This window comes from Cervus elaphus, chromosome 24 (genome assembly GCF_910594005.1).
Source record: "Cervus elaphus chromosome 24, mCerEla1.1, whole genome shotgun sequence".
Taxonomy (NCBI): domain Eukaryota; kingdom Metazoa; phylum Chordata; class Mammalia; order Artiodactyla; family Cervidae; genus Cervus; species Cervus elaphus.
The window spans coordinates 60,153,883-60,168,723 of record NC_057838.1 but is presented as its reverse complement, the minus strand read 5'-3'; the positions used below and the strand labels follow the sequence as shown (position 1 = coordinate 60,168,723).

Genomic DNA, 14,841 nt, shown 5'->3' with positions numbered 1-14,841 from the left:
AGTTGCACCATCTAGAGACAAGAGGTGGTATTGCAGCCGTCTCCACTCGGGAGAGTGGGAGAAGCATCGGGTTGAGAGAAGTGGCAGTGCTGCGAGGTTGACTTGATGCAGGTAACAGTTTACAGCACGGGGCTGCTGTCGAGCCACCCTGAGAACGCTGTCCAAGAGGGTGTTTGGGCCTGAAGGATGGGCAGGGAGGAGCTACATGTTCAGAGGTTTGGGTAAGTGGGCATTCTAGGCCAGTGGTTACCTCTTGTTTGGCCTATGTCATAGCTACTAATAACTGACAAGTATGGAGCACTTGTCATGTGGACCATGACAAGTGTCGGACCATGCTAAGGCCTCCTGGGAAGTGTCTCATTTAATACGGTTCTGTAAGTTGTTATCTAGGCAGTAGGCTTCAGGAAACTAAGGGACTCACCCAGAACACAGGACTCGAGATTCACACGCGGGCCTCCCTCTCTCCAGAAGCTGTGGTCCTGACCACTGTCCCATACTGCCTGCCACCAAAGCCCTGAGCTATGCCTAACAACATAGGATTCAAGGGGACCAAGCTACAGAGAGTTGGGGTGACCCCCAGGGACTATGCAGAGGTGGGAATTGGTGTCCATTTCAGGCAAAGTGACACTCCAAGGTCAGGGCTGATTTGGCCAGAATAGAAAGGTAGGGCTGGGCTGAGGATCCCTTAGGGGACTGTTGACTGGGCTTGGAAAGGGCCATGGGAGGGCAGAGACAGGTAAACATGACTGCACGGTACTGGGATGGCAGGCTGAGGAGAGGAGAAAGTGCAGGTAGAAGGAGTTTAAACGGAGGGGTTAGTGGGCCCTGAGGAGGGCCTTCAGATGGAGGGAAACCCGGGACAGAGAGCCCTAGGTCTGTGATAAGTCTCTCGGGTTTAGGAGCAGATACCCCGGGGGCTGGTGCAGATTCAGGCGGCAGGAGGTAGGACACACCGGGGCCCATGGATGCCAGGAGGAAAAGCAAGTGCTGGGCTTTGCAGGCCTGGAGTCAACCCTAGGAAGTCTCAGAGCCTGGGAGCCCTTATCTGGCTGCAGTTTGTGGGAGCCAGGGGAGGGAGGGGAGCAGAGTGCGGTGAGGTGTAGGTCTTAGGGGCCCAGAGAGATTTGGAGGGAACCAGCATTCTCAGCCAAGAAGGGGCTTGGGAAGAGGGGCAGGGTTTAGGGAGGGGCATGGGTTGGAGCAGAGGTACAGAGGCCCTGGTGATGGGGGCCAGCCCTGCCTGAGACCCTGGGGCCGAGGATCTCACTCTGCTTTCTGACCAGCACTTATGTGGCCTCTTTGCCGCCAGCAGGGGCCTGCCCTGGGCAGTGGAGGATGGATGAGACAGGATGCCACAGGCCTGGGTTTCAGCAGGAAAACTGTCAACTTCATTGTGGCGTCTGGGCTGTGTGGCTTGTTGGAGCTGGTAGTTCCCCCAGGCCCCAGCTGGCCCAGAAGCCAGGAAGCAAGAGGCTTGTGGGCCTCCTTCCTTCGCCAGCCCTGACACCCCTGCTCTGCCTCCCCAGGTGCCCCCTGAAAAGTGCCGCTGTGCAGTGGGCAGCATTCTGAGTGAAGGTGAGGAGTCACCCTCCTCTGAGCTCATCCGACTCTATCAGAAATTTGGCTTCAAGGTGTTCTCCTTCCCGGGGCCCAGCCATGTGGTGACGGCCACCTTCCCCTACACCACCCCCCTGTCCATCTGGCTGGCTTCCCGCCGGGTCCATCCTGCCCTGGATGCCTACATCAAGGTGAGACACAAGTCTGGTTGTGTGTGTGTGTGTGTGTGTGTGTGTGTGTGTGTGTGTGTGTGTGTGTGTGTGTGTACGTGTGTGTGTGTGTGTGTGTGTGTGTGTGTACGTGTGTGTGTGTGTGTGTGTGTGTGTGTGTGTACGTGTGTGTGTGTGTACGTGTGTGTGTGTGTGTGTGTGTACGTGTACAGCCAGTCCTTTGAGTGGGAGCTGGGAGGCCTGCCTCGCCTGGGGGGAAAGGTGGTTTGGGGAGGGTGGCATCTCATGGAGCAGGTGCCTGTGGAGCTAGGAAGATGGGCAGAGGCTACTGACATTTCTTCTATACACCCAAGACCTTGTGGGCCCCAAGCATCTCCCAGGAGCATGGGGAATTTGTTCAGAAATCCAGCCTTGTCCTTTAAGCTCTGACTTGGACCGGAGACATCCTTAGTGTTCAGCTCCCACTCCAGGCCCACCCTGCCCCATCCTGCTGGAGGCTTGCAGACCAAGGACCCTGAGACAGACTTTCCCTTCTGTAAATTCCTCCTCCTCCTCTTCTAAAACATTTGGAAACTTGGGTGCTAGGGAAATGACCCCAATTTGGGCTTGGAAGTGATGGCTTATTCATCCATTCGCCTTGTATTTGTCGAATGTCTACGCCAGGTGCTATGCTGGACGTGGTGTGAGATCCTGGTGTGTGAAATAGGTGTTTACAGTGAGGCGGTGGAGATAGGTGATAGCGTCAGACAAAAATGGGATGTGCACTAGGAAAGAAGAGGGTGAGAAAAGGCGGGGAACCAAGTGAACAGAGTGGTCAGGTATGGCCTCTTGGAGGAGGCAACGTCTCAGGCAAAAATCCTAGAAGAGCCCTTGGAGGGGTGGTAAGAATGTTCTCAGCAGAGCGAGGGTGAAGAGCATGGGTTTGCTGTAAAGACAGTGGGAAGTCTGTGCAGCGTTCCAGCCGGGATCTGGGTTGTGGCTCATGGGGGCCGGGTGGAGGTGCTGAGAAGCTGTTACGAGTCCTGCCGTGCACGGTGGCAGCTCGGGCTGGGGCAGGGCTGCGGAGGTGCAGACAAGGTGTGGATGTGCAGTCTGTTTTGGAGGTGGAACTGTCGACTTTGTGGGTGGGTTGGATCCGGGGGCAGAGGAGTGGGAGAGTCACGCCGCGGTCCCCTCTGGCCAGGGTGGGTGGGTGAGCGTGTAGGGTGCTCTCCGCTGACGTAAGAAAGGCGGAGGGAGGAGGTGAGGGGCTCTGTGGGCTCTGTCGCGGGGGGTCTGTCTCGGGGACAGCCCAGCCAGGGTGTGGGGTCAGCAGTGATGTGTGGAATGTGGGGTTCACAGAGGGTTGGGCTGGCGGATATGTGTGGTGACATGCGCCTGTTGACAGTAGTTGCCCCGGAGGACGGCCGCAGCAGCAGGGGCTGTGCAGGGGGCGTGGCCCGCATGGCCGGGGTCAGGGAACAGGAGATCAGAGCTAACAGGAATGTGAACCTGGCGGTTTTGGAAGAACCTGGTTCTCCAAAGCATCTTGGGAAATGAGACAGGGCCTTGGCAATGGGCGTGGGAGCCCAGACACGTCCTGGTGAAGGAGGTGTGAGAGTCTGTGTCGGGGCTGGGGAACGGAAGGATGGGGCCCCAGGTCGCCAGCTGTGGCCGTGGTGGGCAAGGGTGGGGAGAGGAGAACCAGGAGGGCTGCCGTGGTGGGGAAGGGGCGTGGGGAGGATGGAGGAGGATTGCTTTTGTGTGCTGGAGGGTGCCAGCCAGAAGGGCGCAGGGGGCGGGGTGAGGAGACATGGGGGAGCTGGCGGGTGGTGAGGGCAGGAAGGCCGGCAGCGTTTGTCCTACTCAGCGTTTGTCCCCAGGAGGGGCTGGTGTGTGGCGTTCTCCGGTCCTGTCTGCGTCGTCCTCAGATTCAAGGGCCAGTCTGGGGGAGCACCCCTGGGAGGAGACTTTGTGGGCTCCAGACCTCAGAACAGGACGTGTGGCCTGTGGTGCGGTGGCGAGCCACTCAGCCACCAACGCCTTTTCTTGGCTTCGGGGGTTTATTTTTAGACACCTTTGTCCAAATTTCCCGGCCCCTGACAGCTTCACAAGTTGCCTGGTTTTGACGTCACCTCTTTGATGAAAGCCCTTCCTCCTACCACCTCCTCCCTAGGAGCCTGTCAGCAGAGCTCCGGGCTCGATTTTCCTGGGGCTGAGCCTGCAGCAGGGGGGGGTGCCATCCTCTCTCCTGCCTGGGATGCCGAAGCCACAGGTGCAGGGCAGTGCAAGGGGCTCCTCAGGGATGTCTGTGAGGCCTGCTGTGTGGGCTGGGCCACCCGCTCGGGGAGAGCGAGACGCGGGGCTGCCCCACGGTGGAGGCGCAGCCCAGCTGCTCTGCTGGTTTCTGGGGGTGGGGGTCACCTCTGCCCCCGGGTTCAGCCTGATCTTTCATCCTGGGGAACAAAGCCAGGTGAAAGACGAGGAAGGGGCAGGTTCTCTTTGCTGGTCTCCGCCTGCAGTGGCCAGGGGTTGGCCCTGTGACTCTCAGCCTGGGTGACTGCAGAGAATGTAAGGCTCACCCTCACACCTCTCCTCGTCCCCCTGACCCCCAGGGACCAGAGAAGAGAGGATGCTGAAAAGACTCTGGGCACTTCCAACTTTCCCAACCCTGACAGCCAGCTGCCTTTAACTGTGTGTGTGTCTCTGTGTGCATACACATTACATACATGTGCACATGTCTTCTTTCCCCACCTCGCTGGCTTCTCTCTGGAGGAGGCTGGGTCTGCTGCGAAGTTGCTTCAAACACAGTGACAGCAGCCGGTCGGCTTTCTATTTCGGGAGGGGTGAGGGAAGCAGCAGCCAGAGGAGGCAGGCTCACCTGCTTCCCCAGAGGCTGGGGCGAGGGCTGAAGGTGTGTGATCTCAGAGTCTCAGATGGGGCGTGGAGAGCAGCTGCCGTCCTGGCAGCCGGAGAGGTGTCTGAGCTGGGGACAGGATTGGTCCCGTGGAACAGCAAGGTCCTAGGGGTCTCTGTGAGGAACCCCGAGAGAAGCACTTGTCAGGCCTCTGTGGGGGCTCTGGAAGGACGGCTGGGTCCCAGCCCTGTGGTCTGTGGGGCGGCCCCTGGCTCTCCGGCCAGGCTTTCCTATCTTGGCAGTCTGGCAGGCTGTAGGGCTAGACTGCCTTCCTCCACGTGAACCACTGGGCTCCAGGCTAGGCACTCTGGGACAGCATGTGTGTGAGGGGTCCCTTGGGGGAACACGCCCCAGCTTTGTCAGGCCAGTCCTCTGCAGTCCAGAGAATTAGTAAGCCTCCAGGGCAGGAGGAGACCCTGCCCTGAGCCTAGGAGTGGGGTTCTCGGTCAGCTGAAGGAGGGAACTGAGCTCCCTTGAAATTCTAAGGCTACAGAAGAGGTGGGCCCAGGATGTCAGCCCAGAGCAACAGACAAAGGTCTCAAAATTCACCTCTAGGTGGGACCAGTCTTAATGAGTGTCCAGGAAATGCTTGGGGCACACGAAACAGACCAGAGCAGAGCCGGAGGCCCAGGGTCCCTGTGTGGGATGGTGTGTGAGGTCACTGAGACTTGGCTCCTGTCTGTCTGTGTCTGGAGAGGAGATCATTGGGAATGTCAGACTGCCCAGCAGAGGCCCCTGTGCCTGACTTCCTTGCAACAGGATGTATGATCTTTTCCACAAACCCCCTTCCCCAGGTCTCTGCTTTCCCCGAGTTTTCAAGAGAGGGTCCTTTTGAAGTCTGGACATCTCTTGAATTTAGGGAGACACAGAGCATTGTCTGTGGAGGCTGCTTGGCTGGGAAATGGCAGGTAGGCCCTGGAGGTCAGATAGTGGATCTCTCTGCATCGAATTGGAGAAGGGTGACAGGCAGAGCAGGGTAGTTCCCCCAGTGGGGGAACCTTGGTGGTAGAGTCCTGGGATGGCCAGGTGGACAGGGTTATCCTGCCAGGGACAGCTGTGAGCAGGGACCCCAGACCTCAGTTCTCGAGCTGTTCTGGGGTCAGGAGCCTTGGTGCTGTGCTCTGGTGCCCCCATGGCTGGCAGCCAGGGGTAGGGGCTGCACTCAGACCTTCACCTGCTTCAGCCGGGGTAGCTCTGCCTCTGGGTTTGACACATCAGATGACCTCCTGAGCTTTTGTTCAGAGGAGGATGTTTGAGACTTGCCTGGTTTGAAAACCTCCATCTGCATCGTTGGGCAGCTGCACCCTCCGTCCCTGGCTGACCACACGCCCGTCCTAGATCCTGAGGATGCCGCTGCAGTTGCTGTGTGGGTGGAGCTAGGAGGCGCCAGGGCTCACCCCTTGTGCAGGTGGGGCCAGAAGGGTTCCCGGAAGAGGACTTTGGAGGGAGCTGGAAGCTGGACCTGGAGGACGCCCTGGGGAGGGTCAAGGTGGCGATCTCCCCGGAAGGGCTGTGCTTAAACTCCCAAGTGGTGGGTGAGAGGCTGGCAGTGTCCAGGGAAGGCCAGCTGAAAGCTGAGAAGTGGGGGCCTCCGTGGGGTGCCTGCAGAGGTGGTCAGCCTGCTGGGCTGTGGGCACGGAGGCAGCTTCCAGCAGCGTGGTCAGAATCTTGGTCCCATCCAGTGGCTCCAGATCTCCTGTGTGTGTTTTCCCTCGACCTGCCCAGGTGACTTTGAGGGAGTCAGTGATGGGGGTGGTTTGAGTCCCTGCTGAGGCCAGAATACCAATAGGATGCAGGGTAATACTGGCGGTGGGAATCCAAGTGAGGAAGCCCCCGTAGGATATGACATTTGGGGTCCTCTCTTTCCCTGCCCATCACCTTTGCTGAGCTAATGTGGGAGGGTTTCCGAGCCTTACTTTCAGTAGGAAAAGCCCTGCTGGTATCTCAGCTCAGTCACTTACTCCACACTTATTCACTGAGCCCTCCTTTGTGTGGCGTTGTGTGGACCATGGGGGAACCAGCTGGGAAGCAGGCATAGGATCCTAGTCAAAGCCAGCGTCCCCATTGTTTTACCAGCAAGGACACTGAGGACAGGGAAGTGGAGGTTACTCAAGGTCAGGGCTGGAAGCAGTGGCCGAGTCTCCCCTGGACAGAGAGTCGCTGATGGCTGCATGTCTCTTGTCACTCTGCCCTGTCCATGATTGGGGCTGGGCCCAAGAGGCTGAGGAGTCGTCACAGACTTGGGTTGTGCTGGGAGTGGTACCCAGAGTGGGCCTGGGATAGCAGCCCGGTGGCCTCACACCCACTCAACCCTCTGTCTCCAGCCCTAATGGGCAGAGTAAGGCGCTGAGGCTGTCAATTTAGGAGCCTGCTGGGGGAGCCAGAAGCAGGGGTGGAACGAGCCTGGCTGCCCATTTGCCCAGCAGGGACTCATTAAGGGAGACCTTGGCAGCTGTTCTGGGCACAGGAAGCAGCTGCTGCCGTGCCCCTTGGGGCCGCATGTCCTCACCCTCAGTGAGGTGGAGATGTCTCCATTCCCAGGCTTCCCTAACCGGGGCCCCGGGGCCAGCTCACCTGCCAGTGCTGCTGCCACCTGCTCATTGGCCTGCCCCCGCTCAGAACCACCAGGACAGGGGCTGAGGGATAAGCCCCCGAACGCTCTCCTCCCACCGTCTCTCCCAGCCACGAGGCTTAGCCGTGGCGCGGGGTGGGGAGGGGAGAGGTGGATTCACTGGGAAAGGCAAAGCAGCATTGGGAGTAGAGGATGGAATTTGGGCTGAGCCTTGAAGGATGGGTAGCATTCTCTAGGTAGGAGGGCAGATCGGGCAGAGGCAGTGACGGGGCATGGCTTGTGTATCCACTGTGGCTGGGGTGCAGGGGAGGAGCAAGAATTTGGGCCCAAGAGATAAGGCTGCATCCTGCAGGGTTTAGGGAGCCACGAATGGTATGTGAGCAGATGAGTGACAGCTTCTGGGCTGGCTTTGGAACAAGACTTGAGCACTGGGAGAAGGAGAGGAAGAGTCAGAGGCTGCAGTCGGACTCTCAGTACCCACAGTTTAGCAGAGAGTAGCAGGGACTCCATTCCCAGGTTCCCCTAAGCCAGGAGGAGACCCCCACCCCCACCCACACACACACACCGGGGCTTGGCTTCCCTATTGCCCCTGGATGCTGAGATGTAGGGAAGCCCATGCAGGAGGCTGAGGCTCTCCCCTCTGCCCGGGCCCTGTTCCTCAGCCTCTCTGGCTTCACCCCTCCCCACTGCCCTACCCCAGGAATGAAAGCACAATGCCAGCCTTTGCTGGGGCGGGCGTGGGAGCCACTGCTCTCGAAATACCAGCTTGGATATGGTAGCTTGGCAGCCCTGCAGGACCCTGGGGGCTGAGGCTTGTCTGGATGGTGCTGTAGGCTTGGGCCGTCACCAATCCCAGGAGAGCAGTCTTCCCCAGGCAGATGGGCTTTTCCCAGGGAAGAATTCTTCTACTCTTCTCCAGAGAACTTGGGATTCCAGGAACAAAGAAGGAGGAGAGATTCCAAGGAGGGAGGTCCCTCCACAGCAGTACAGTTCTGCCTTTTAGTGGAGCCCTCAGACTAGGGGAGACTGCCTGTTTGGATATGCAGACAGGAAACCTAAGGCTCCAGAAAGAAGGTCTTCCCTGAGTGGTGAATGGAGGTACCAGTCGGAGATGAGAAATTCAGGGCCTTCTCCTCCTCCCCTAACTTCTCCCTTTCTTCCCCACTTCTCTGTCCCCAGTGGCCCACCTGTCCTTCCCTCTGGCACTTGCTGATTGCTCTTGGCTCCCAGGTGCCTGACTTCATGGCTCCATCTGCACCAAGCAGCCTTCCCGCTGGTAGATAATCAATCAGCAACATTTTCATTGGCTCATAAGCCGAACGGGCTCAAAGTCCTTGACTGCACAGATGCTGCAAACAGCGGCGGGATCTCGGAGAGGGGTTGGCTGTGGAGCCTGCCACGGCAACAGTGTCATCTAGGAGGCTGTGGCTCCCATTCTAGATTTGGAAAGGAGAGTGGTAGGACCCCAGGTCTGAACCCCCAAGCTGCCCGTGGGGGTCCTCACCCCCACAACTCCTCAGCCGTCTGCTCCTGTTCCACAAGGGCCCAGAAGGCCAGAGCAGGGCTGAGCTGGGATTCAGTATTGGCCATGTGGACCCTGGGGAAAGGCTGAGCATGGCTGGGGGTCAAGGCCTTCCCAGTCGACCCAGGTATTAGGTGTCTAAGGGCCTGTGCCCCCCTGTGCCCCCATGCCTGCCTAGAGGGAACCACCCTCCCCGGCTTCTCCATGCCCCAGCCACCCTAGTCTCCACTGCTGCTGAGGCCCCCCTCCTGGGCTGCCCAGGAAGCCAGGGCCTGGGTGTGCAGGGATATGAGCAGAGGTGTAAATTGCATGGCAAGCTGCCGGCTCTGAGGTGAAAATGAAAAGTTTTCAGGCAGCGGCGGCAGCAGGCACAGCAGGCTGGGGTGCCAGGCACAGCGCCCCGCTCTCCCTCACACCTTCCCCTGTCTGCAGTCTTCCCCAGACTCCCACCCCTCCAGGCCTGGGCTCCTATGCCTTCCCCTGTCATTGGGGGTGGGGCGGCCCTTTCAGCCCTCGGTGAGACCCGACCCCAAGAGGACCTTCATCTCTTGCCTCTGTTTTATCTTCTAACTAGCTGGCGAGTGCATAGACAAACGAGCTGTGCTTTTGTTAATTTTATGAACTTAATATTTGTAGTAGTTTCTCCATTGATTCTTCTTCAGTTTTTCAGGTACACAATTGTCCTATCTTTAAGTAATAGGGTTTTTACTCATCTTTTCCAGTTCCTCACTTATTTTGAGATCATCTATTCTAGTCTCTCTTATTTTACAGTTGGGCAGATTGAGACCCAGGCATCTTTGGTGGCTCAGCAATAAAGAATCCACCTGCAATTCAGGAGACAAGGGTTTGATCCTTGGGTCGGGAAGATCCCCTGGAGAAGGAAATGGCAACCCACTCCAGTATTCTTGCCTGGAAAATCCCATGGACAGAGGAGCCTGGTGGCCTTCAGTCCATGGGGTCACAAAAACTAAACAATAAAGACTGAGACCGAGGGAGAACCCACCCATTTGTCAGTAGCCAGACCAAGGCTCTGGGCTCCCACTTGGAGCTCTTTCTGCCGCTTGGTGCCTGCTCTGACCTGTTCCTCCCGGCAGCCCCATTTCATTCCTTTTCTCCTTTGCCTGTCATTTGCAGAGCTTTGAGCCCTCCTGCTCCAAGGAGGGAGGGGACTCACCAGCCCTTCTGATGGCTCCCCTGTCAGCACTGCAGGGTCCCCAAAGTGTCTCCTGCTGTCACCTCCTGCCCTAGACAGGTTTAGGTTCTGGGCCAGAGGTGGTTGGAAGGCCCACTGGGGATGAGAAGGATCCAGGGAGAGGGAAGTTGACAGAAGTTCCCGGGCAGAATAATAACAATGTGCCACATTCCAGCCGCAGCCCCTGCTGCGCCTCCCCCATCACTTTGCACAGACCGGCTGCCTAAGGGGCCTCCAGGGTCTGAGCCCCCACTTGCAGGGACTGCTGTGTGCAGGCGGGTGCACGTCAGTGTCTGTGTAATTAAAAATGAGCACGCCTGACTTCACCCAGTGAAGAGATGCCACCACCTCGGGTGGGATACAACAGCTGTTTGCTGGCTGTGTGGCTGCCCAGCTGTCCAGACCGGCGTGGACAGACAGGTCGGACTGGGCCGCTCAGAGTGAACAGGAAGACCCGGGGCCCCTCACCCCCGTGAGACGGGAGGTGGAGGGCTGTGATGGGGTGGAGGTGGACAGAGCAGCCCTCCCTCCTTTCTGGGCCTAGGGCTCCTCTAGCGGATGTATGACCCGTGGCTCTGTCCTTTAGGGGATCTGAGGCTGCTTAGCTCTGAGCAGACCCAGGCTCTGGCATCCAGGTTTGGGACCCATCCTGTCTCCCCAGCTCCTGGCCTGACCTTTTCTGCATCCCTCCCCACCCCTAGCCCAGGCCAGGGCACAGGTTGATGGTCTGAGATGGGAACACAAATGAGGGTGATCCCAGTCCTCTCTTTCCTCCCTCCTCCCCTCCCCTCAGTAAGAGCCTTCAGGGAGGTGGTGTGGGTCCTGGGGGGAAGCCTTGGCCTGGCATGCGGGTCTCGTTCTTTTGCAGGATCCCTGAGCTGCACCCACCCAGGTTGTGGGCTCAGCCTGAGGTGAGGAGGGAGTCTGTGGAGTGTTCCCAAGGTGGCTGAGACAGTGGCCCCACAGTAACCTTTGCACGCTGCTCCTTCCCTTGTCAACCGGCATTCCCTGGGGGTGTGATGTTGGTGCAGGCAAGGAGTGGGGAGTGCTGATGCCCGAGGTCTCCTGGAAATCTCTGCGTTATGGGTGCTGTCCCAAGTCCCCCTCCGGTTGTTTGTGGAAGGCCCGGGTGGGAGGGAGGCCTCGGAGATGTGTCTGAGGGACTGGAATGCTAAATCCAGTCTCTAGCCATTCCTGGTGGCACCTTGGCATGAATAGTTGACTTCTTCCTGTTAGGTGAGGAGAATTGTAGACACCTCAGTCTCTCCCACCTGGGAGCAAGGCTTTATGATCCCCTTGAGTCTGTGTGGGAGCGAGTTGCCCTGGGTAGTGGCCTCATCACATAACCAGTGGCTTCAGGGGCCAGAGCAGGTTCCCCTGTCCTGGCGAGGCTTTCTCAAGCCTCTGACTATCTGGGCTGTGGGAGGGGGTGTGCCCAGGGCTGGGAAGACTCCAGGCCCATCCAAGCCCCTCCCTCTAGCAGCACCAACCCAGGGTGGCATTGGCCTCGTGTCCTTGGCAGTCAGCTCTCCAAGGGCTCCCTGGTGGGGCCGGCTGACGGAGAGGCAGCTGGCCTTGCCTTCCTCTGATGATTTTCCAGTGTTCACCAGGTCATCACCATGCTGCTGGTGCAGCAAGGACCTGAGAGCTGGCCCCTGGCTCTCCTCTCGTCCCTCAGAAACTGTCCCTGTCTGGGCGGGAAAGGGCTTGTTCTCTCTGCCTGATCACTTAGGGACAGGGCATATGGCCTGTCCTGCCCGCACCCTCCATCCCGGACTCATTGTTGGTCAGTGGGCAGAGCTTGGAAAGGGGTCTCAGGGAGAGGCCACTGGGCAGTTAGAAGCCCTCCACCTGCTTCTGGGCCTGGGCTGGAAGTTTGTGCCTTTGCCTTCTTCCTGCCCCTTCTCTGCTCTGATCCTGAATTTTGACAGGATCCGGCATGTGTTAAAATGATTTAAGGCTGAGCTGTCAGTGAGATTTTAATTAGCTCCATGCCTCTCTCCAGCAGGGAGGGCCAGGGTCCCCCCACCCCCAGGTGGCAGGAGTAGGAATGGGCTGGGTGTGGTATGAGGCTGCCCCTCCAGGGGCCTGGGGACAGGCTTGGGCAGCTGGCACTCTGTGTGGGATGCTGTGAGGAGGGAACACTGGGCAGGGAAGGAAGGGCCGGCTAGCCCCAGGCCAGTTTTCTCTCCCTCCTCTGTCTCCCCTGTTCCTCTGTTCTCCCGGATGGCTTTGAGATGAAGGCGACGGCAAGGATGGAGGATGCAGTTTCCATGGCAACAGGGCTGTCCACAGCCAGGCGACTTCAGAGCCGGGCTCTCCGGAGGAGGCAGATGCGCAGAACAGCCACAGAGCTGCCTCCCGCCTGCCAATGAGGGGGCTGGCAGAGCAGGTGGCAAGGGTGGCTGCTTGGTGCTACCCCCCCTGATGCCTAGTCTCAAGGAGAGGGCGGAAGGGGCACTGATCCCTCTCATCATCCCTGTCACTTCCAGAAGGAAAGCTCTGCAGGTGGCTTGAGTGTTTGTGAGGGCTGTCCCTAGAATTTCTGGGTGCCCACAGCCTCAGTTCCTGCAAGCATCCCCCAAAGCCAGCTGTCTCCAGCCCTTGAGACTTGGGCCTCCAGGTAGTCTGCTGCTCTGATGGCCACTTGGCAGCTTCCTTTTGGACCCTTTGAATGCCCAGAGCATGGCATGTTGGTGAAGGCCATGCCCTGACTGGGTTTGGGGGGCCCTTTTTTTCCTTTAGCTCCCAAGGCATGACCTGGACCTTCTCCAGGGAGCCTCCCTGACCCTGGCCTTGGTGATGTGACCCAGTACACTGAGGGGTTCAGGTTTGGCACATGCTCGCCCCCAAGTACTGGCATTAGAGGGGCCCCAGAGCCTGGTAGCTCCTTATTCCTGATGCTGTGTTCTTTTTCACCCTCCTCCTGAAGACCAGGGCTGGGGCGGCTGTGTGGGTGGGTAGAAAAGCAGAGATAGCCACTCGTGTGTTTGGAGATGGGAAGAGCTGGGGCCGTGGACTTGTGAGATGACCCAAAGAACACTCAGGTTAGCAAAAAGATCAGACCCAAACTGTTAAAAATAATGACTGACTTTCACTGCTCTCGGACGCATCAGGGCCAGGGTAGCCTACTCTGTTGGAGCGCACAGAGACTTGGGATGAAAGGCCTTGTCCGGGTCTTCCGTGGAGTCACAGGCTGAGCTCCAGCTAGACCCTGGGCTAGGACATCCACCCCCACATGGCCTCCAGCCAGCTGCTGAGGGCCCTGGCTGGATAAATCTACCTTCCTTCTCTCTCCCGGGGGCTCATTTTTACCTGTTTCCACTTGCTTCAATTGAAGGGGGTTCCTCAAGCCTCAGCTTGGCCAGGCAGGCTGACAAGTGGAGTCCTGGAGAGGCTTCTCCCCACCAGGCAGTAAGTCTCTCATTACCGCTAAGTGGAAGGCTCATTTCAGAGCTCATGGTGAGAGCCGGGCGGGTGCTATAAATAGCCGTGTTGTGAAGGTTGGCGGGTGAGCAGTGACAGGGCAGGGGCCTGGCCGTCATCTCAGTGGGTAATTGAGCTCTGTTGCAGGGAGGGGGGCGGCTGAGGAGCAGGGTGCACTGACCCCTGTTCTGGTTTGTCTGCCTGTGTCAGGGCATCTCTCTCATGTGTCCACGCCACTTCCACATGCGCCGGGGGCTGCGGAGCCCTGGGTTCCGTGTCCAGACAGAAGGGAGTGGACTGCCTGTCTCCACTTAGGGCCTATAAGCTAGTATTTCAGCCCAATGTGGTGTCGTGGAGTGTCCAGTATTAGATCCGCTTGTCCTGTCTGTCCCTCCAGCCTAGGGTCTGCCACCTCCACTGAAATTCTGGACCCAGGTCTGAGAAGGGGTGGGAACCAGCCATATCTGATAGTCTCAGAGGTTGGGATAGACCTAAAGATGCAGGGAGATGGGAGTAGGAGAGGGGTTTAGCTGGCCTGGAACCCCTATCCAGGCTTTGTCAGTAACATGCCTGCAAGGGCAAGGACTAGAGACCTGAGAGTCAGGCCCTGGCCTCCTCTAACATTGGCGGGTAAGACAGCCTTAACCAGGGCAGAGAGGAGGTCAGGTCCAGGGATGGCAAGTCTGACAGGTAAGACCTTGGCTTAGGTGCCTGGGGCCACAGATTTTGAGGCCCCGTCCTAGGGAAGTCTGGGGTGCTCAGCTTCAAGGCTCTGTGAGACAGTGCTTTCTGGAACAGCCTTTGGTACCAGGATTAGCAGTGCCAGGCTCCTGGGTCCTTCCAGCACCTGTCTAGGACTCCCAGGTCGTTAGAGTACTGCCCCCTGGGGTGTGGCCCCCTGTCCACAGGATGCTGTGTGGGTGCCTCCCTCAGCAGAGATTTGGAACTTGGGGGAGATTGGGGCGGGAGGAGCCAGCCCCCTGGGAGGGAGTAAACAGTGAAGAGTTTCTGGGGCCACTTGGGGACGCATGGGTCAGAGGCCCTGGAAGGCTCATTCTGCCTTTTGTGCTCTCCAACAAGGAGCGGAAGTTGTGTGCCCACCCGCGGCTGGAGATCTACCAGCAAGACCAGATCTATTTCATGTGCCCCCTGGCACGGCAGGGAGACTTCTATGTGCCTGAGGTGAAGGAGACAGAGCGGAAGAGCCGGGGGCCTGCAGAGGCCAGCGACGCCCCGGTGGATGGCACAGGTACAGGGTCGGGGGTGAGGGCGGGGTCTCACCTGGAGCCCCCCTCCCGGCCGTGTGGGCCTGGTGAAGGGGCCTCCGCCCCGGCCGTGTGGCACTGTCGGTGTCCAGACCTAGGCTTGACAGAGGTGGAAGAAGGGACCCACCTCCCCACGCGCAGGGTTGCCTGTCCCTAGACACAGAGATCCATGTAGGCGTGGCTTCACACACATTACCCTGGCAGTGCAGATGGAGATCCTGCCCAGGATTCCCTTCACCTT

General features: G+C 58.6%; 1 protein-coding gene across 6 annotated transcripts in view; it reads left to right on the top strand.

The window, feature by feature from the left end:
* The window catches only part of TEX264 (testis expressed 264, ER-phagy receptor), a 30,346-nt gene that overhangs the window by 11,779 nt on the left and 3,726 nt on the right, over positions 1-14,841 (top strand). For all 6 annotated transcript variants that reach the window (XM_043885375.1, XM_043885374.1, XM_043885376.1 and 3 more), the window contains 2 exons: positions 1,527-1,748; positions 14,416-14,584. In XM_043885375.1, coding sequence (XP_043741310.1) covers positions 1,527-1,748; positions 14,416-14,584 — 391 coding nt within the window. The remainder of the gene's footprint in view (positions 1-1,526; positions 1,749-14,415; positions 14,585-14,841) is intronic.